This window comes from Hipposideros armiger, unplaced genomic scaffold, assembly GCF_001890085.2.
Source record: "Hipposideros armiger isolate ML-2016 unplaced genomic scaffold, ASM189008v1 scaffold_903, whole genome shotgun sequence".
NCBI lineage: Eukaryota > Metazoa > Chordata > Mammalia > Chiroptera > Hipposideridae > Hipposideros > Hipposideros armiger.
The window spans coordinates 222,682-245,134 of record NW_017732253.1 but is presented as its reverse complement, the minus strand read 5'-3'; the positions used below and the strand labels follow the sequence as shown (position 1 = coordinate 245,134).

The 22,453-nt window shown below is 37.8% G+C and overlaps 1 protein-coding gene across 1 annotated transcript in view; it reads left to right on the top strand.

The window, feature by feature from the left end:
• PCSK5 (proprotein convertase subtilisin/kexin type 5) overlaps positions 1 to 22,453 on the top strand; it is a 451,676-nt gene that overhangs the window by 272,322 nt on the left and 156,901 nt on the right. The window contains exons 14-17 of the mRNA XM_019630362.1: positions 9,714 to 9,857; positions 14,125 to 14,227; positions 15,979 to 16,172; positions 19,270 to 19,354. Coding sequence (XP_019485907.1) covers positions 9,714 to 9,857; positions 14,125 to 14,227; positions 15,979 to 16,172; positions 19,270 to 19,354 — 526 coding nt within the window. The remainder of the gene's footprint in view (positions 1 to 9,713; positions 9,858 to 14,124; positions 14,228 to 15,978; positions 16,173 to 19,269; positions 19,355 to 22,453) is intronic.

Sequence of the window (22,453 nt, the reverse complement as noted above, 5' to 3'; positions counted from 1 at the left end):
AAGAGATTTTTATCATAAATGGCTGCTGGATTTTGTCAAATGCTTTTTCTGCCTCTATTGATATGATCATATGATTTTATTTTTCATTTTGTTAATGTGATATATTATATTAATTGATTTGTGGATATTGAACCAAACTTGCATAGCAGAAATGAATCCCACTTGATCGTGGTGTATGATTTTTTTCATGTGATGCTGACTTCGGTTTGCTAGTATTTTGTTGAGGATTTTTGCATGTATGTTCATTAGGGACATCAGCCTGCAGTTTTCTTTTTTTGTAATATCTTTGTCTGCTTTTCAGATCAGAGTAATAGTGGCCTCATAAAATGTGCTTGGGAGCCTTCCCTCCTTCTGTATTTTTTGGAATAGTTTAAGAAGAATAGACTTTAATTCTTCTTGGAATGTTTTGTAAAATTCACCTGTGAAGCCATCTGGTACAGGACTTTTGTTTGTTGGAAGCTTCTTGATTACTGATTCAATTTCTTTGGTATTAATCAGTCTGTTCAAAGTTTCTGTTTCTTCTTGGTTCAGACTTGGTAGATTGTATGCTTCTAGAAATTTTATTCATTTTTTCCAGATTGTCGAATTTGTTGGCGTCTAGTTGCTCGTAGTATTTTCTTACAATTTTCTGTATTTCTGTGGTATCTGTTGTCATTTCTCCTCTTTCATTTCTGATTTTATTAATTTGGGTCGTCTCTTTCTTTTTCTTGGTGAGTCTGGCTAAGGGTTTGTCGATTTTGTTTATCTTTTCAAAAAACCAGCTCTTGGTTTCATTGATTTTTTTGTATTTTTTTTATCTCTATTTCATTTATTTCTGCTCTGTTCTTTTACTACCTTTGGGCTTGTTTTGCTGTTCTTTTTCCAGTTCCCTTAGGTATAAAGATAGTCTGTTGATTTGAGATTGTTCTTGTTTGTTTAGATAGGCCTGCATTGCTATGAATTTTCCTTGTAGGACCGCTTTCGCTGCATCCTATAGATTTTGGGTTGTTGTGTTTTCATTTTCGTTTGTCTTGAGATAACTTTTTATTTCTTCCTTGATCTCAGTTTTGACCCAGTCTCTATTTAGAATGTTATTCAGCCTCCATGTATTTGTGTGCTTTCCATATTTCTTCTAATAATTGATTTCTAGTTTCATAGCATTGTGGTCAGAGAAGACGATTGATATGATTTTGATCTTAAATTTATTGAAACTTGTTTTGTGGCCTAACATGTGGTCTATCTTGGAAAATGTTCCATGTGCACTTGAAAAGAATGTATATTCTGTTGCTTTGGGGTGAAATGTTCTAACAATATTGATTAAATCCAGCTGGTCTAAAGGGTCATTTAAGACCTCTATTTCCACGTTGCTTTTCTGTCTGGAGGATCTGTACATTGGTGACAACGGGGTGTTGAAGTCCCCTACTACAATAGTGTTACTGTTGACTTCTGTCGTTATGTCTGTCAAAATCTGGTTTATGTGTTTAGGAGCTCCTATGTGTGTGCATAGATGTTTACTAGGGGTATATCCTCTTGTTGAATCGATCCCTTTATTATTATGTAGTGCCCTTCTTTGTCTTTTATTGTAGTCTTCACTTTAAAGTCTATTTTGTCTGAAATAAGTATATCTACTCCAGCTTTTTTCTCATTTCCATTTGTCTGAAATATCTTATTCCATCCCTTTACTTTCAGTCTGTGTGTGTCTTTTGATCTGAGATGAGTCTCTTGTAAACAGCATATGCATGGGTCCTGTTTTCTTATCCACTCAGCCACTCTGTGTCTTTTGATTGGAGCATTTAGCCCATTCACATTTAAAGTGATTATTGATAGGTGCATATTTATTGCCATTTTTTATTATTTGTATTTCTGGTCTTCCTGGGTTAGCTTGTTTTCCCCTTTCTCCTGTTTAAAAAAGCCCTTTTAGCATTTCCTGCAGTGGTGGCTTGGTGGTAATTAATTCCTTAAGCTTATTCTTTTCTGAGAAATTCTTTATTTCTCCTTTAATTTTTAGTGATAGCTGTGCTGGGTAGAGCAACCTTGGTTGTAGGCTTTATTTTGCATCACTTTGAATATTTTCTTTCACTCTCTTCTGGCCTGCAAAGTTTCTGTAGAAAAGCCAGCTGTTAGTCTTAAAGGAGTTCGTTTGTTTATAACCTGCTGTCTTTCTCTTGCTGCTTTTAGGATCCTGTCTTTGTCTTTCAGCTTTGCCATTTTAACTATGATGTGTCTTGGTGTGGACCAGTTTGGGTTCAGCTTGTTTGGAACTCTCTGCACTTCCTGGGCTTGTATGTCGATTTCCTTCACCAGGGTAGGGAAGTTTTCAGTCATTATTTCTTCAAATACATTCTCGATCCCTTGCGTCTTCTCTTCTCCTTCTGGTATTCCTATGATGCGAATGTTGTTGCACTTGATGTTGTCCCACAGGTCTCTTAAACTATTTTCATTGTTTTTTATTCATTTTTCTTTTTGTTGTTCCAACTGGGTGATTTCTGCTATTTTGTCTTCTAAATCACTGATCCTGTCCTCTGCTTCATCTAATCTACTGGTGATTCCTTCGAGTGTGTTGTTCATCTTAGTTGTTGTATTCTTTAGTTTTAAATGGTCGTTTTTTATGATTTCTCTATCCTTCTTTATGTCCTCACTAGAGAGAACCATTTTTGATCACACAATTTGGCCCCCTCTTTTCCTTAATTCTGTGATGTGGTTCATCTGTGTTGCCACAGTGGTCCCATAATCAGAGAGGTTAAAACCATCATGGTGGCAAGGTCACAGGGAAAAAGATAAAAGTTTTGTTAAAGAGTACCTGGGTCCAGCTCACCTCCAGCATCAGCCTGGAGAAATCAAAGATGTTTTCACTTGTTCATCATATACTTAGTTCCAAGACCTTCCTCTCTCCTTCCCTCATCTTTTAACCCTGTGCCCATGGAGACACATGGGGTCCTGGTACTCAGGGGTAATGGCAGCACTGTGACTGGGCTGTGGTGCACTGACCAGAGTTGATCCATCAGCAGGTGTCACTACAGGGCTCTTATGTGTCCAGAGATCCCAGAGAAATAAACACTGTCAAAACGTGGCAGGTGTACCAAGGTTGGGGAAGGGGGGGTTGCGTGCAGCCTAGAATGTAGACATCAGGGGTGCTTTCTGTGTTGAGAATTTAAGACAGTTATAAAACTAAAAATGATTCTGCTCTTTCTGATCACCATGCACCAGCAATTCTAAAGAATGTCAGTGGACAGCATAAATAGTTAACTACAATATTCCCACAGGGATATTAAAGACAGTTCGAGGAATATAATTAATAATGTTATAAATATTTTGTAGGGTGTCAGATGGTCACATGTCTTGCTAGGGAGACCACTTCATGGATGGGGTAGAGCCTTGATCGCTGCACTGTACACCTGAAGCTGATGTTGTATAATATTGTATATATTGTATGTCAACTCTAAGTGAATATATATATATATATATATATATATATAGTCACAGGACGTATAGTGTGGGAGTGAAGTCAAGGGATTCGTAATAGATATATATGATATTGGGGCAGGGGGATGTGGAGAGGTGGATTGGGAGCGGGGGGTTGTCACTTCAAGGGGTAAAAGTATAACTATTGCACTGTGTTGTACAGCTGAAACTAATTCTAAAAAATGTGTCACAATAAAAAATAATAATTAAAAAAAAGAAAAGAATGTCAGTGGAAAAATGCTCCTTCCCATGAGAGCAAACAGCCCTAAGGGCACACTACTGGTTGGCCTGTCATTTGTGTGCAAGAGTCGGGGGCTATGAATATAAACCTCTCTGCCCTTAAGGAGTTCAGAATCTTTCCGGTTTACTATGATTCTCTGTTTTGAAAGCTGTCTGCAGTAGCCCAGATAATCTAGTCTATTTCATAGCATTGACTTCTCCTTTATACGATTTAAATATTCATGGTTAACCCCAGTCACCTCCAATCATTTTAGAGGTGTTCTTTAAGAGAAACACATGATCTTTGGGTATCCTTCCTTCAACCAACCTTTTAGTTCAGGATTAGTCACAACTTTGGAAAGGGACTTTCACTTTTCTGTGTGTGTGTGTGTGTGTGTGTGTGTGTGTGTGTGTGTGTACTTAAATACATATTAACAAAACTGTCAGGAGTGTTTTTGTTTGTTTTGTTACACATTAAGCCTGTTGTGGGTTTTCTACCTTGGGCAGAATGCATTTATATGTTAGCAAGTAGAATGGATTTTTCTCATTCTGTATTTACACAGCTATTTCTTAACAGAACATTGCAGTAACAGCTGCAAAATCCCCTACAGAAATTAGCAAGTGAAAACAGTGGTAGGGGGAGGGTGATGGCTCAAATATGGCAATATTTATGTGAATTGTGGCAGAGATTCTAAGGAAATAAAATTACATAATAAGTGAAAAGAGATGGATATCCTCACTGGGCTTATGATGTACTTCAGAAATAGCACTAAGGGAAATAATTGATTATGAGATAGCATTCTTCAAAGCACTTATGAGGGTAAATTTTTAGATCCAAAAAAATTGTAAGTTAAATGAACTAGGTTTTGTGTGACTGATGGATTGAATTTCCTGCGATGTCCTTGTGTTATATTCTTCATTTGCATCCTTGAGAGATGCTATAAGGAAAAAGAGTTCTTTTTTGCATTGCAGCCTCAAGGAAATCAGATAGGTCATCAGTTTTGGATGGTCATTCATTTCTTGCCACTACTTAAATTCTCAGACCAAACAACACCCTGATTATGAAGAGAATAGTCCCTAACAAATGAGTCCAAAGAAAAGCTGGCAGAGGGCAAACCACATGTTAACCAACGTACTAGCCCAATGCAAATATCGAAAACAGTGGGGCACAGAATAGGTTGAGTTTTAACTATCAGGTTCCTAAACTCCTGGAAATGAACAGGAAGGCAGTATTATATAATGGTTTAAGATCTCAGGAGTTGGATCCAGAATGTTTTTTATTAATTGAAATATAATTGACATATAATTAATTTCAGGTGAACAACATAATGATTTGTGTATATTGTGAAATGATCCCCAAGTTATGTCTAGTTAACATCTATCACCTCATAGTTACAATTTTTTTTGTGTGTGATAGAACTTTTAAGATTTACTGTTAGCAACTTTCAAATATGCAATACAGTATTATTAGCTTAGCCACCATGCTATACATTACATCCCCAGGCCTTACTACTTTATAACTGGAAGTTTGTACCTTTTGATCCTTTTTACCCATTTTGCCCAATGCCTATTCCCCACCTCTTACACCCCACAACCTGTTCTTTTTATTTGTGAAGTTTGGTTCTTCTGTGTGTGTTGTTTTTGTTTTTGTTTTAAGATTCCACATGTGAGTGAGATCATGATCATATGGTATTTGTCTTTCTCTGACTTATTTCACTTAGCATAATACCCTCAAAGTCCATCCTTGTTGTCACAAATGGCAAGATTTCCTTCTTTTTTATGGCTGAAAAATATTCCAGCGTGTGTGTGTGTGTGTGTGTGTGTGTGTGTGTGTGTGTGTGTGTGTGTAATATATACCACATTTTCTTTACCCATTCGGATATTGATGGAAATTTAGGTTGCTTCCATGACTTGGCTATTGTAGATAATGCTGCAGTAAACATGAGGATGTGTGTATATATTCGAGTTAGTATTTTTGTTTTCTTCAGATAAATACCCGAAGTGGCATTGCTGGACCATATGGTAGTTCTATTTTAATTTTTTGAGGAACCTCCATACCATTTTCCATAGTGGCTGCACCAGTTTATATTCCCACCAACAGTACACAAGGTTTCCCTTTTCTTCACATCTTCACCATCACTTATTATTTCTTATATTTTTGATAATAGCCATTCTAACAGGTGTGAGGTGATATCACATTGTGGTTTTGATTTGCATTTCTCTGTTGACTAATGAGGATTGATGTTAGCAACAGAAATGTTGCTCATCTCTCTGCTCCCTTCTCTTTTGGATTAAGTGATATTGTCAGGTTTAAAAAAGGCCTTCGGGAAAAGACTCAGTCATGTTGAGAGTCATACAGACCATTTTTGTGAAAATTCTGCGACTAGCATTGCACTGCCCAGGGCTAATTGAGCTCTTAACAAATCCCCCCAGGGAGAGTACATTAGTTAGTCAGTCAGTCAGTCTACTGGAAAACCAGGGCAAAGTTTTCTTTCCAAACTATCAAAAAGACTGCCACTCAGCACAACAGGATGGACAATCATTTATATAACCATATATATTTATACTTATGTCTACCAATCTACCTACCAATCTAGTTTCCTCTGTAACAAGGCTCAGCAGCTTATTAACCATGAGTACCATCATAGAAACCAAGCATTGCCTCCCAGTGCCACTCTGTGAGAGCTATTGTGAGTGAAGGAAACAGAGTCTGGAAGACTGAATTTGCCGACTAGTTCTAACAGTTTTTTGGTGGAGTATTTAGGGATATATATGTGTATAATCATGTCATCTGCAAGTAGTGACAGTTTTCCTTTTCCCTTTTTGATTTGGATACCTTTTATTTCTTTTTCTTGACTTTTTGGCTAGGACTTCCAATTCGGTGTTGACTAAAGGTGACAACAGTGGACATAATTGTTTTGTTCCTGATCTTAAAGGAAAAGCTTTTAGCTTTTCACCATTGACTATGGTGTTAGCTATCATATATGGCCTTTATTATGTTGAGGTACGTTCCCTATATATCCACTTTGAGAGTTTTTATCAAAAGTGGATGTTGAGTTTTGTCAAATGCTTTTTCTGCATCTATTGAGGTAATAAGAGTTTTATCATTCATTTGTTAATGTGTATCACATTGATTGATTTGCAAATGTTGAACCATCCTTGCATCTCTGGAATAAATCCCACTTGATCATGGTGTATGATCTTTTAAATCTGTTGATGAATTTGGTTTGTTAATAATTTTATTGAGGATTTTTACATCTATATTTATCAGGAATATTGGCCTTTAATCTTCTTGTCATCCTTGTCTGATTTTGGTATCAAGTTAATGCTGGCCTCATATTAGCTTGGAAGTGTACCCTCTGTTTTTTTTATTTTTTGGAAGAGTTTGAAAGGATTGGTATTAATTTTTCTTTAAATGTTTGATACAATTCATCAGGGAAGCTGTCTGGTCCTGGATTTTTGATTACTGATTCAATCTCTTTGGCAGTAATTGGTCAGTTCAGACTTTGTTTCTTCATGATTCAGTCTTCGTAGGTTGTATGTCTCTAGGAATTTATCATGTATTTTATGTTGTCTAATTTGTTGGTGTATAATTGTTCATAGTAGTCTTTTATGATCCTTTGTATTTCTGTCTCATCAGTTATAACATCTCCTCTTTCATCTGATTTTATTTATTTGATTTCTTTCTTATTTCTCCTTGGTGAATCTAACTAAAGGCTTGTCAATTTTCTTTACAGTCCTATGGGACATGTAAGTATAATCCCTGCTGGCAACTAGAGCCAGGCAACCTAGAGTTGTCTCCTGGGTGGCAGCCACAAAAATTGCAGCGCCAGACAAGAGTACAAAATCCTTTCTTGAAGATACCAGTGAGCTGGAGCAAGACAGAGGGAGAGCACAAAGATGGCGCCTGCTGGCCTTCCTCTTTGGAGAGTATTTCAGTGGGCCTCTAGATGTATGTTAAATTAGATCCCTGCCCCCAGGTAGATGATTTAAGATAAGCAAATAAGCCTGTTTTACAGAAAGTCCAGGTGCTTTACAGTCATCTGCCTCTGTGCTGGGCCCTGGGGTGGGTGAGTCTACTGGAGCCCTTTAGAACTGCTTCTCAGTTTGCTATAGCTTTGTGGGACTCGTTTACATAAGCCCTATTTGCTTTCAAAGTTACATTTTTTGGGGGGGTGGAGGGAGCTCATCTCTCAAGCACTGGCTTTAAAATTTGGGATGCCCAATGTGGAAGTCAAACCTTTTGCTCCTCAGGGACAAGCTTGGATTTTTGAGTTCCTTCCCATTTGTTGATTACCACACCAGTGGTGGGGCTTATGGTGAGATTGTGTCTCAGCATCTCCTACCCACTTGGATATGGGTTTATTCTTGTTTGCTCAATATATAGGAGCCACTCAGATGATTTTTGGGTTTCCTTCAGAGGAAATTGTTCCATATGTAGCTGTCAATTTGGTGTGCCCCTGGAAAGAGGTGGGTTCAGTATCTTCCTACATTGTCATCTTAAATTGGAATCCCCAGATTTAACATCAGTCTGTCCTCTGCCTTTGGGAAAGTTATCAACCTCTGTGCCTCACTCAGTTTCCTCATCATTGTTTATATCAACTATGTTGGGAATACAAGTACCTACCTCCTGCTTGTTGTGAACATTTAATGGGAAAAAACTTACTTAGAAATGATAAGCATCGATTTGATGGTGATTATAGATGCTAACAGATGAATTAGGTAACGCCTGAAGTTCACCACTCTCTGGCCATAGCAGAGCCCTAGCCCTGAACCATGCCTGGATTCTTTGTTTTAAGCCAAGGGGGGGATGGCTCCTAAGTGGTGTTGTTTCTACCAGCATATTTCCGTGTTTTCAATGGTTTTCTCATAATAATTTCTGCTTATGGTCAATTCTTTTTTATGTGAATTTGATTAAGCGTAATGGCCTGGGGGCAGTTTTTTTTGTTTTTTTAGGGTTTTTGTTTTGTTTTTTGCATCAAAGACTTCAGTTTTATAAATCTAAAAAATAAATGAATATGCACTAAAACTAAAGCACAATGTTCACTGTGAGCATACCATCCAAATGAGGTTAAACACTTGTCTCCTGTCTCAAGGCACCTTTGACCAGAAAATGCTTGATTGCAGCACTTTGCAGTAGAACATTCTGCCATGTTGAAGTGTTCTACATCTGTGCTGTCCGTTACAGTGGCCACCAGCAACATATGGCTACTGAGCTCTTGAAATGTAGTTAGTGTGACTGAGGGACTTAATTTTTAAATTTTAGTTAATTTAAATAGCCACATGTGTCTAGTGGCTATCATTGGATAGCCCAGGTCTACAGGATAATATAGTGATGTATTCCTAAGATTGAATGACTGATTCAGGAATCAAGTGGAACAAAATAGTTGTTTTTATCTTTTTACTCATAAACAAGTCAGATAACACCAAACATTTTTATAAAATTCAAATAAGACTTTTCTACCTAGAGAAACAAAGCTCTGGAAAATCCTAGGATTCTCTTAAATATCCATAATTTGAAATGCAGCCCAGCAAGCTAAGGTGTGTTTGTTTCCCAGTCTTCCTATAAATGCTGATTAAATTAAGGCCTGTCCTGTAGTTGGTGCTCAGTAAATATGTGCTATGTGAATGGTTAGTTAATAATTCTGCAAACAGAGGCAAATGTGCACTTCTAGCCCTGTATATCAGCGGTTCTCAACCTTCCTAATGCTGCGACCCCTTAATACAGTTCCTCATGTGGTGGTGACCCCAACCATAAAATTATTTTCGTTGCTACTCTATAACTGTAATTTTGCTACTGTTATGAATTGTAATGTAAATATCTTTTTGTTTTCTGATGGTCTTTGGCAACCCCTGTGAAAGGGTCGTTCGACCCCCAAAGGGGTCGTGACCCACAGGTTGAGAACCACTGCATATGATGCAGTGATTCATATGAATCTGCTCCCCACAATTCTTCTACTGATGCATTTTCTTAGATAAGAAGGAATTAAAGAAATTACAAAGCTAAAGAGTAAATGTTTGATCATGCTCTGGTTTCGTTATTGTTTCCCAAGGTAAACTGAAAGAATGGTCTTTGGTACTCTATGGCACCTCGGTGCAGCCATACTCACCAACGAATGAGTTTCCTAAAGTGGAACGTGTCCGTTATAGCCGAGTGGAAGACCCCACCGATGACTACGGCACAGAGGATTATGCAGGTGAGCTGACTTCCAACAGGGATATAGGCTAAGGAAAGAAAGCTCATGCATCCCACCATGCAGATATATATATAAACTTCTACCCATATTCTGATATATTTTCATCATCTTCTTTTCTATCTCCTCCAATATTTGTACGTGTATATTCATATCAAATATCCATGTGTTTTTCCTTCAAAGCTAAAGCCACACTGTATATAGAGTTTTCATATCCTATTCTCCCTTAAAGATATTAAGAGCATATTTCCCTGCTGTCAAATATCCTTGGCCACAGATTTAAAAGACAGCATAATTGTCCATCCTGTGATCACACTGTAATATATTTAATCCATTATCTGAAATGTGTAGTTTGCTTAGAGTTTTACACTAGTTTAAACAAGGTTTGGATGAATATCATTATTAATCAGTCTTTGTCTATACCTTTAATTATTTCTTTAGAATAGAGTTCTGTTCTGAGAATTATTGCATCAAAGGGAATAATCAGTTTTAGGGCTTTGATAAATTTTAAAACATTGTTTTCCAGACAAAGATATACACCAGTCTACACTGTGACAGCTGTGTGTTTATTGAACTCATCCCTGCCTGCATTGAGTAGAAAGAAAAGTTTTTAAAAAGAAAAGAACACTCAAATTTTTATAGTATTGATTGCTAGTAACTCTAAACATTTTTTTTCTGTACTGCAGGTCCTCAAATAATGTCGTTTCATTCAATGTTGTTTTGTTATAATGCTGATGAGATAGGAACTTCACTCTTGTTTATATCGACTAGCCTATGGTAAAATTGATTTCCCTATATGTTCTTTTGCCACAGTTCCAAGAATCTATTAATGACGTTAAGTGAGGATTTACTGAAGTTCTTTGAATTAAATACAACTGTCTTTTACTCATTCTGTTCAAACTGACAGCAATTATCTTATCTATTTATAAGAATTCTTTGTATGTTATTGTCTCTCACATTATCTCATATTTACTGAAAACATTTTTTAATTATCACTTGTTTCTGAAATGTAGTTTTTGTTTTGTGTTATGTTGTTTTGACAAAGAAAATTGGAGAGTAAGGTTTATATTTTTAGATAATAACATTTGTGATTTTTTAATAGTTGTTTCAGCCCTAAAATCAGCTCAATATTCACATGAATTGTTATAATCTCTGATTTTTACATTCAGCCATTAATTCATCTGGAACTTATTTTGGTTTATAATATATGGGTGTGAAAGGAAGATCTCTTTATTTTCCAAACAGACTAACATCGTTGGCTGAGTTACCATCTCTTCTTTTAATATTTTAGGATATTTCCTTTATAACAGTATATTAAATTCTTATACCAGGGTCTCTTATGGTACCACTTTTTCTGATTTATCAATCTAATAATTCTTAGACCAATAGCATCCACACTCTTTTAACATCATGATATATTTTAATATATTATGAATATCTGCTTGTTTTCATAGCAATTCTTAAGTTCCCCTTTAAAAGTGCCATTGGAATTTAATTTGAATTTACATTCAATCTAATGGAAGAACTGTTTTTACAATATACAGTCTTTCCATTCAAAACAATAGCCCATGTTTTTATTTTACTGAAATATTTTAATTTTAGGTAGTGGTATTCTTATTAGTGTCATTCATATTTTGGGTCTTGTTGCTATTGTGGAAATTATTCCATATTTGTTGGTATCAGGAAATCTATTGGCTGTTGCATATTTATCTTATATCTATCTGACCATTTGGCTTAACTCTCTGAATAATTTATATGTTCTAAAGTTGATTTTCTGGGGCAGCTTAGGTACTGTAGCCATATCATCTGCAAATTGTTTTTCTCCTCCCCAGTTTATTTCTGATTCCTGTCTTGTTGCATTAGCTACTGTTTCCAGCAGCATTCAATCCTTCTGGGATATGACATATGACATTTAATGAGCAAAGCTTTTCCCAATGCAGAACTATTGATAAATAGGAGTTTAATGTACCTTCAAAAGAGAAGTATTTTTTTCCTGTAGCCCTCTGAGATTCTTTTTCTAGGTACTAAAGATAAAAGTACTTTGTTTATAACTTTAACAAAGTATCTTAAATATGTATGTAGTTCCTTTTGTTCTAAACAGGTAGTATCACAGAATCAATAATAAGCTTGGATAATTCAGACCAATTGAGCTAACCAGAGCTAGATTGTGTTAGAGTTTCTTATTTTGCTTTGAGCTTGTAACATTACTATTCACGTTACAACTATCAAACTAGTCTGCCTTCTCTGGTAGGAGAAAGTGTACCCAAAAACATAAATGAGGCATAATAGTAACCTATTACAATGTGCCTTATAATATGTTTCCAGTTAAAATTTTGATAATGTTAAATTTCTGAACAGTTATACATCTTTGTGGGTTTTTTCCTCATTACAGCTTCAAAATGTCCACATTGGCACTTGTGAGAAAACAAAAATAATTATTTCATTATTACACTGCAATCTAAAATGCTAAATTGCATCTGGGACAGTTTAAGATTATGAAAGAAACAGCACAGCATGTGAACTTGCCATGCACAGCCCTTTGGCACATATCAAAAATAAATGTTTTGGGAGGGTTTTTTAATTGTAGAAATCATCTGGTGAAAATTTAGGGCCACCCATGACTTCTTTTCTTTGGAGCTGTGATTTTCACCTTTATTAAGAAGTCAGGCTGCCTAGAGGCACAGATGGCATTGTCATAACCAGATCCCTGTACTATATCTTTGAATTCCAGGGACTATGGGACCCAGAGCCGGCTGAACTTCAACGCTTACACAGCAGACACGCTCTTCTCAAGTACCATAGCAGAAGCCAGCTAAAATGCCCCAAATTGTACTAGCTATGGAATTTAATTTAGAGATCCATTTTAAGGCTTTTGGGAAAATAGAGGTAAACAGTGCCATCAAATGAGTCTTGTTGTGATTAATCAGAAATATATATGAAGTTTGCAGAATTTCAAAATGAATCATTTTCATTCAGATCAAAAGGTCATTTCTAGTACATGATTTAATCTAAGTAGGAGACGTGGACTGAGAATCAGGACATATGTTGACCCCAACTCTTCTAGCTGTATGATGCTGGGCAAGCCATTATAACCCTTGGGAAATTGTTTTATCATCAGTAAAATGAAGGTGTTTGACTGCTAGATCTTTCTCTGAGTCAGTCTTCCCCAGTTCTACCATTTTGTGTTCCTGTCATTCAGTAACTGTAGAACACAGTCCCATAATGACTAAAGGAAACCAAAGATCAACAGTAAGTCCTTTTGATTAAAGTAAGTATGGTTTAAAACATTTCTGGCACCACTGACTTACTGTTTGTACATTTCATGCAATATGTTTATTGCTAGTGAAAATCATGGGAATTTTCAGTGGGAAAGAACTTGAATATTGAGAGACTAAATGTCCCAAAATATGGAGAACAACAAAAAAGGGAGTTAGTTCAATAAAGCAAAATGTCTATAGCTATCTCATGTCATTAGAAAGCTTTCGTCAATCAGCAAATAGCTCCATCTCTTTGGCATTTTTTCCTGACTATGCATTCTCTCGAGTTCTATATCAAAGAACACATAACAAGAGAGATTAGGGGCCTTCATGCCAAGTCTGGAATTCTTTAAGCTTGCTCACATTTTTAAAATTTATGTGTAGTTTTCTTTTGTTGAGTTGCCCATTGGCCTATGGGTAGGATACAATTTTAAATCTATTATCTGTGCCTGAAGTACCTGCTTTGTAATCCAAAACTACATACTGAGAAGCTTGTGCCAGATGCCATAATTATGTTTCTTGCGAGCTACGGTATCTCAGAGGTATTCAGTGGCTTTAATGACCTTGGAGGGGACAGGCAATCTGGTCCAAGATTGAATAATAACCTTTTTTTTCTTTTCTGTCAACAGCTTAACTTCTCATTTTTCTATAAATCTGACATTTTTATCGTTATGCATATTTAATTGCAATTGGTGTTTTCCCATTTGCTGCAGTGGCATTGTTCATTTGAATTCTGAAATATTTGTTATCTCCCACAAGGCAGCCATATGTGCTTTGAAGACTGGGCCATGACTAGGATTTACATTCTTGATACTTAGGTAACTGAGGTTTCCCCCAAAAAAGTCTAGAGTTTATCTCTGGGCTTACAGCCACGTTGAACATTATATTATCCTTCTTTCTTAAAGACTCTCACTGCATAGAAAAATATAATTTGTTTTATACCCAATTCAAGGTAAAGCCAAAGTACTGAAAATCATCTTTTTGTAAGTGTTGTTCTGATTTCTTTTGGAAAGGCCCCTGTGACCCTGAGTGCAGTGAGGTCGGCTGTGACGGGCCGGGACCGGACCACTGCAGTGACTGTCTGCACTACTACTACAAGCTGAAAAACAACACCAGGTAAGAGAGGCCCAAGTAAGACCCCGCAGCATGCCCCATGTATTTCTGGGAGCTCCCACAGGGTCACCACGGGCCAGACATCCCTGTGTTTCCCCACCAGGACCTAAGCACAGGCGAGATGCTGCTGCACAAGCCCACTGCCTCCTTGTCTAATCACAATGATGAAACCAATACTGAATTACAAAACACAAAATACCTGTAAAGAAAAAAAAACAATGATTCATTTGAAATATGGTGTTGGAGGAGAGCTCCACAGATACCCTGGACCGCCAGAAAAACAAACAAGTGGGTTACAGAGCAAATTAAGCCTCAATCATCATTAGAGGCAAAAATGACAAAACTGAAGCTACCCTACTTTGGACATGTCATGAGAGGCAGGGTTCTTGGGGAAAGATACTAATGCTGGAAAAATAGAAGGCAGCAGGAAAAGAGGAAGACCAGATATGAGATGGACTGACTCCATAAAAGAAGCCAGAGGGATGAGTCTACGGGAGCTGAGCAGAGCTGTTAAGGACAGGACATTGTAGCATCACTCATTGACAGGGTCACCGTGCCTCAGAACTGACTCAACCGCAAGTAATACACACATGCTATAACACTGCAAATGTCTTTTCTCACATTTGAAAGGATGGTGGGGAGAGATACCTATGCACATGCCTGGTCTTCCCCTCCATACTTTTCCATCCTGTTGAGGCTTGATGCCACAGGTATACTTTCCCTTTGTGAAAATGTCACTGCATGGGCCAAATGGATGCTTTCCCAAATTCCCCCATGTGCCAGCCCTTGATGTGGCAAAGGTGCTAGTCACTGCTCATCCTCACTGTTCCACTTTGGGCACTAAGGACCTGCTTGGACCCTGTGCCTCTGACCTGTCTTCTGCCTCAAACTGTGCAAGTATGTTTCTAAAGGTAAGGGCCATGGAACAGTGACTGTCCCATTAGAGGCCATGCTCTCCAGCCTTGACCCTCACAGGCCTGCCACTTTCTCCCTCCTCCTTCAGGCAAAAACTTACTATAGGATGCTGACTGGTAGTGATTCCACACTCCATTCACCCAGACAGACACAGACATGTTCTAATTTCTGTTTACGTCCATGCTGGAATTTAGACTCTTTAAAGGAAAGGCCCTTGGCTAACTCTGCACCACTATTATCTCCGAGACTTATTAGCAAAAAGCCTGCCATTTAATTGGTACTCAGTATATATTTATTGCGTGAATAAATAAAGCCTTGTCCTTCAATTAAACAAGGAAGTTATTTTTTTAAAAGTTTGTCATAAGCAACATAAATTTAAATATATTTATATTAATTTGGACAACAGCATATAACCACCACCATTACCACCTCCACACATACACACTCCATATGACACACACACAAAAATAGAAGTAACCCCTTATTGGTGACCTTTTTGCATAAAATCATGGTTTCCAGATATTTTCCCTTCAACTCAATGCCATAACCTTCCTCTTGAGATTCAATTTCTAACCATCATTCCCTTTAAAGAGCTAGACTCAAACTGGAAGGTGGTTTGGACCAAAAAAACGCCTTACTTGTTGGACTTGGTGTTGTGTAACTGCATTGTTCCTTCAGCACCCAACACAGGAAAATGTTTTAACCAACGGAATTTGGCCCTTTGGATGTGGTGTTACTTACCATCATGGTTTAAAAAGGATTTTGAGGCCAGGGACAGCTATGTGGAGGACTCAGTCATTGGTGACACTGCCCTTCTTTCTTATCATTCCCCAATGCAGGATCTGTGTCTCCAGCTGCCCCCCTGGTCACTACCATGCTGACAAGAAGCGATGCAGAAAGTGTGCTCCCAACTGCGAGGCCTGCTTTGGCAGCCATGGTGACCAGTGCCTGTCCTGTAAACATGGATACTTCCTGAATGAAGAAACCAACAGCTGTGTTACTCACTGCCCTGACGGATCATATCAGGACACCAGTGAGTTGATTTCCAATATTTGTGTTTAGAGAACAAATGTAAGGTTTTCATTTGCTTGATCTTAAGAGGAATATTCCTCCTCAATGAAATCGAGGCCTTGCTTAATATCAACAAGGATCTAGCCAATTTTTTTAAGAGAACAATTTAGAACTGTTTTGTAAAAGAATAATTTGTGTAAAAATGCCTGTAACTAACTGTGGGTCCTCAAGCCCCTACCCAGATGTAGTGATTTGCTAAGAGTACCCATAAGACTCAACATCTACTTGTGCTCATATATGCACAATCAGGATTAATTACAGAAAAAGAATACAAAGTAAAATCAGCAAAGGGAAAAGGCTCATGGGATAAAGTCCATTGGAAACCAGGCCTAAGCTTCCAAGAGTTTTTCCCAGTGGAGTCACACAGGATACATTTAGTTCCCCCAGCAACAATTTGTGACAACATGTGTGAAATGTAGTCCACAAGCAAACCGCCTTAGGGTCTCAGTGCCCACAGTTGTTATTGGGTCATGAAGGCGTCTTCTGCCGGGCACTTAACAAAATTCCAAACTCCTAGAAGGAAAGCTGGTGTTCAGCATAAACCATATTGTTTGTGTAAACAGTTTAGGCATCTCTTATCAGCGAACTCGTCTGAAATCTCAGTTCCTAACCTTATATACCAACCTTACAAGCCAGCTTTCAGAAGATAGCAGCCAGGCCTGCTCTTCTCTGCATGATAACCAGAAACACCAGGCCTAGATGATATCAAAGTATACTTTCCTATAAGTTTTAAAGACATGACTTATGTGTACACGTAGTATGAACATCTATACCTCTTTTTAACCCATTAATGAGGGAAACTACAAGGTAACAAACAGGTTCAGAGACTGTTGAGTATTGTAGTCCTCTAGGAAAGGCAAAATGAAATCTGTTTGCTGAGTTAGAGACAAAACTGAATCATTTCCTACATGGCAATACAACTAGAATTTTCAGTTTATTTTTTTCAAATGGACAGATATTATTTGCAACTTTACCAAACAAAAATCTATAAATTAACCTGTACTTCACAGACTTTGGGCCCTAATTACCCATCATTAGTAAACAGACAAAGGTACATTCTCTGGAGAATTAAATAATCTTTGGGCATGCCTGTTAGTAGTCTAGTTGAGCCCTGAAAAGGGCTGAAGGCACCTTTTGCTTTATTTATGAGTTCTCGATAGTTTGTCTCAAGAAGGGTGTCCTGCCATGATATAGGTGACACTAAAATTTCATTTTCTGTATAACCTAAGAAAGAAGAAAACACAAGTGTAAAGGAACAAGTGTTGTTGCTTTTTATTTTTTTAAATGAGGCAAGAATGCTGACGTGAATACTCTTGCTTTTTAAGAAGTCAGATTCTCTCTTGATTCAAAGGCATGTGTTTCTTTATGTGGCAGATAGGATGTCTCAGTGTACCTTGGAGCAATGGGGAGGGATTCCCCTGTAGTTACTATTTTTCCCCAAAATTTGAAATATGAGCTACAACTTGATGAAGAAAGGAGAAAATGGAGGTGGGGAGGGTTAATAAGAGATCCACAGAAATAAGCAGTGTACCTTGGGGGAAAAAAAAGTCAAAATTCTATCAAGAAGGGTGAGCCTTGGAAAAGAAATTTGGTTCTAGATGGTATATGACAGGATGAAGAGAGTCAGTTCTTTTTCTAGAACCTGGGAGGAAGACAATTAAGGAAGGCTGTTCAAACAATTACTTTGCTGGTAAGAATGGTCTATGCATCTCTCTTCTTCTGTGTAATTGTCTTCTGTTATTGCCTCAAGTTTCCTCTTTCAGTGGGTACATTTACATACAACATAGCAATCATGTATGATCATGACTAATAATAATTATTAACAGCACATTTACAGTGCTTCCAAGTTCATATGATTCCCTTGAATAATTTCATTAAGCCCTCAAGACAGGCTGAGAGGTAAACATCATTGTAATATGAATTTAATAAATGAAAGAACAAAGACCCTGAACTTGCCCACAGGAAACGCTAAAAACAAGATGCAAATCTAGGTCCTCAGACTACCAGTCCTATGCCATGTCCAGTATTCTCGGCGACACAATGAGGGGAGACCATGTGATAACTACCAAAAGATCATAAAAGGCTTATATGCTGAGGGGTTTAAACTTGAGAAAGGAGATGGACCTCCAGGAGGTCCTTATAGGGATGCATGAAAGCGTTGTTTCTCTGTGGAACTGTGAAGAATACCAATGTTTCAAGAGTAGACAGAGGAAGAGTAGCCTAGGAACAAAGCTTCATTCAGTTCTACACATACATGTGGTTATAATCTACTTGCATCTCAAAAAAGGTATCAAGTCTCCAGAAAAATTTCACCTGAGGTAAAAGGTCTTACTACAACAGATCACCATTTTTCACTATAGAGCAATCATGCATTTGCCATTTTTTTCTTAATGGGGATCTGTGTTTGGTATTAAACAGAGCCAGTATTCACAGTATATTCATTCAATCAAATACATTTCTAGTCTCCAGAATACAGGTATTATCTGAAATATAATATTGATATCAATTCCACAGGCTCTGTAAAGTACAAGACACTATTCTAGACAATGAAAGAAATAATTCTTACCTTGCCATCTTAAATGTAGGTTCCCTTTTCTAGTACAGTTCATCAGAGTAGTCCTGAAAGCTGTGAGCACAGGGGTCCATCATTCCATTCCATGGCCACGAGCGTTGCTTCTCAACCCTTTTATACTGGCAATGCACCAGCTTCATTGGAATTTTCGTTGTCAAAAGTTAGGAAACCCTGCTTGGGAAAAAGAATGGGAAGAAGAGGGGAAAACTAATAAAGTATTCAACTAAGAATTAAGTGGGCTGTAGTTCTCGTCTTTACAAAATGGTGGCTATCTCTAAGGTATTTGCTAGTGCTGCAGTTGCTACCTACATTTAGTTTGCTGAGAAGTGATAGCAAATGTTGACTGTGGGGATTTTCCTGCAATTTTCTGCTCAAGGCCATGTGTACTATAGCAGATGTTAGCAAACACTGAAACATCTCCACATGCTTTTATGGAATCCAGTTGACCAACTGATTTATAACCTTGTTACTTTTTTTTTTTTAACAGAGAAAAATCTTTGCCGGAAATGCAGTGAAAACTGCAAGACTTGTACTGAATCCCATAACTGTACAGAATGTAGGGATGGGTTAAGGTAAGACTGTAAAGTAACACTGTCCAAGGAGCTTCTCAGTATAAATAACCCTCTTACCATCACCTTTGGTTTGACTTCTATTCAAACACTTGATTGCTATTTGCATTATCTCTACCATTATATATGAAAAATTGAATGCCATCTTGGCTAAGGAAGGCTTATAAACCACATAAAATTCTCTTTAAAAAAGATGGCTCAGATACCAGTAAATAAAAATGGCCATCTGAGAGACTTCCTTCATGCCTTTTAACTGGCAGTGTGCCAGTCAAGGATGACTGTGTAGGTAATTTTAATCCCCCTGATTCATTCCTTTGGTGGTCAGAAACTATTTCCTTATCTTTATTATTTCCATATAGCAATCATGCTCTTAAGTACCTCAGGCTTGGTTCCATTATTCTATAGTATGCACATAGAGATATTTTCTTTAAATAGATGACTTGCTCATTGCTAAAGCCAGATACAGCAGGTCCTCAAATAACTCTTGCTTATATCAATTAGCCTATAGTAATTATGCGTTATTTCGTTTAAAGTCACAGAACCTATTAATGACATTAAGTGAGGATTTTGAAGAGAACAACATGCCCCTCAGATGAAGTAGTAGGTGGTCTCTTGATTTCCATAGAGAAGGTCAGACCATCCTACGTTGAATGAGGCATTGGGAGTCTGGGTTTACATAAAGTTCGAGTTCTGCTGTACTCACTCTTTTTTTTTTTTTTAAGATTTTTATTGGGGAATTGGGGGATGGGAAAAGTGCTGGGGAATTGGGGGAAGGGGAACAGACAAGCTGCTGTCGTTTTTTGGTTCTTCAGTTTAGTTGTGGAGGACATGGCACCATCATTGCGCTCTTCCCGGGTGAGGCAGACTAGTCACTGGCCTCTGGATGGCCGCTCACAGCAGCTGCTGGCCACTCACGCTGGCTGCTGGCTACACACGATAGCCCATGGCAACCCACTGCAGCACGGGCTGCAGCCGCTGGCGACTCAAGGCAGCCCAGCATCTTAGCTGTGGAGGGCAGTGTCACCGGCCCTCATATGTGGGATCCGAACCGGGGTCCTCTTGCGTCCCAAGCCAGTTCTTAACCAACGCGCCACTCGGCCGGCCCTGTACTCACTCTTTTGAGTATTGATAGTACCTCTGCTTCCACCTTTGATCAGAGGTGAAATAGGCAGAGTCCAGGCAGGCTTAATTCTTCACATTAGTTAATATTACATCATGTTTATTTAAATTTATTAATTTGCTGCTTTATTTATTTTTCGTAAATGCATTCAGTGTTAGTTTGCTTAGCACCTTTCCTCTCAAGACAGTCTTAACAAATATCAATCTAGTCAGCCTAATTCTTTTTGGAGAAGGAGCAGATTGGTATAATAAAACGAAAGAAGACAGATGTGGACTGAAATTCTCCTCTCCTGTTTACCAGCTGTGTGGTCTTGGCCAAGTCACCTAGCCTCCCTGACTGAGCTTCTATTTTCTCATCTATAAAATGGTGATAATAACCCCTGTGTTGCTGGATTATGATAAGGATTAACTGATAACATTTACAAAGCACTTATTCCAATTTCTGACACACAATTGGTCCATGAGAAATAAAAGGTTATTTAATAAAAATTATTTTCTATATGTCTTAGGGAACATTTTATCCAGTAAGGTAACCCATGCTCTCCCATGGGAATGAGAGCCACATATGTTCATTTTAAATATGCCAGGTGCTGAATTAAAGGAAGTAAAAAGATACAGGTGAAGTTTATTATAATAAAATATTTAACTGATCCTATCCAAATATTATCATTTCAATGTGCAATTAATGTAAAAGACTCTTAGTGAGATATTTTACATTTTTTGGCTGTTATTGTACCAAGTCTTGGAAATCTGGTGTGTATTTTACCCCTAAACTACATTTCAATTCAGACAATAATTTGTTGATCTGTATTTAGATTTTATAAAATTTAGCTGAAAGTAGCCAACTTGTTCTAAACGTACTCAGACTTTTTTCCAATAACTGAATCAGGTGCCAATTTGTAAAATCTAGACTGAAATTCAAATTTTAAATTCCATTCCTGGGCCACCCTAGTCACGTTTCAAGTGCTCAGGAACCACAGGTGCTAGAGCATGTGGGACAGCACAGGGCTAATATAGCTGGTTTATCACAAAAAAAAACCCAGATGTTCATAGGACCGGGTCCGTTAGCCGTGCCAGCCCTTTAATGGTGGAAGCCGCAGAAAGCCTTAGGGCCCACAATGATCGCATGTGCCACTTAGTTCCTTCCTTCCCCATGCAGTGCAGCCTCTGTCTCCTGAATAAATGCCAACCTCAGAAGTAATGAGCCTTATTAGAAAAATTAGGCAGCTTTTTAAAAACTTCGATAAAGTTTTTTTTGGTGGTCCTATTTCCTTCCACAAAAGGATGTTTTTGATGCGATGTCCTTTTTCCCAGCTCTCCAGGAAGGGAAGGGATTTTCGTTTTAAATGACAGCTATCTCTGGACAGTGAGGACATCTATGAATGGGGTACACTTCCAGTTATGCTGCCCACTGTCTCTTTGAGGCTTTCTGTATTTTCCTTAGGGGCTTCTAGGGTTGACCATTTTGCCTCAAGAGACCTGTAAATTTTTATATCGTGGGTAAAAACAAACATGGGAAAATATATATGGATAAAATACCGTAAGGAAACATTAAAATATTAACAGCGCTGTTTGGGATTCTTTTTCATCTACTTTAGTTTTGTTCTTTCCGAATTTCTTTACTGGGCATATTTATTTACTGAAATAAATTTTCCTTTGTAAAACTGGTATGCTCCATATACAGAGCAAAGTCAAGATGTGAATTGGAGCGATATAAAGAGTTTGACCCTGTGGTTAGATACCCATCTTCTAGTGTCGTCTATTGGTTGACGTAGGATTACATGTTCTTCTCACTGGTTGTAGTCATATTACTTAGTTATACAGTGAGTGATATTTACGTATTAAATATTGCAAATTCTATGTATTTGTTTTGAATTTTAAGAATCAGCCAGAAGGGCCGGCCGAGTGGCGCGATGGTTAAGAACTCGCTTGGGACGCCAGAGGGCCCCGGTTCATTTCCCACATATGAGGGCCAGTGACACT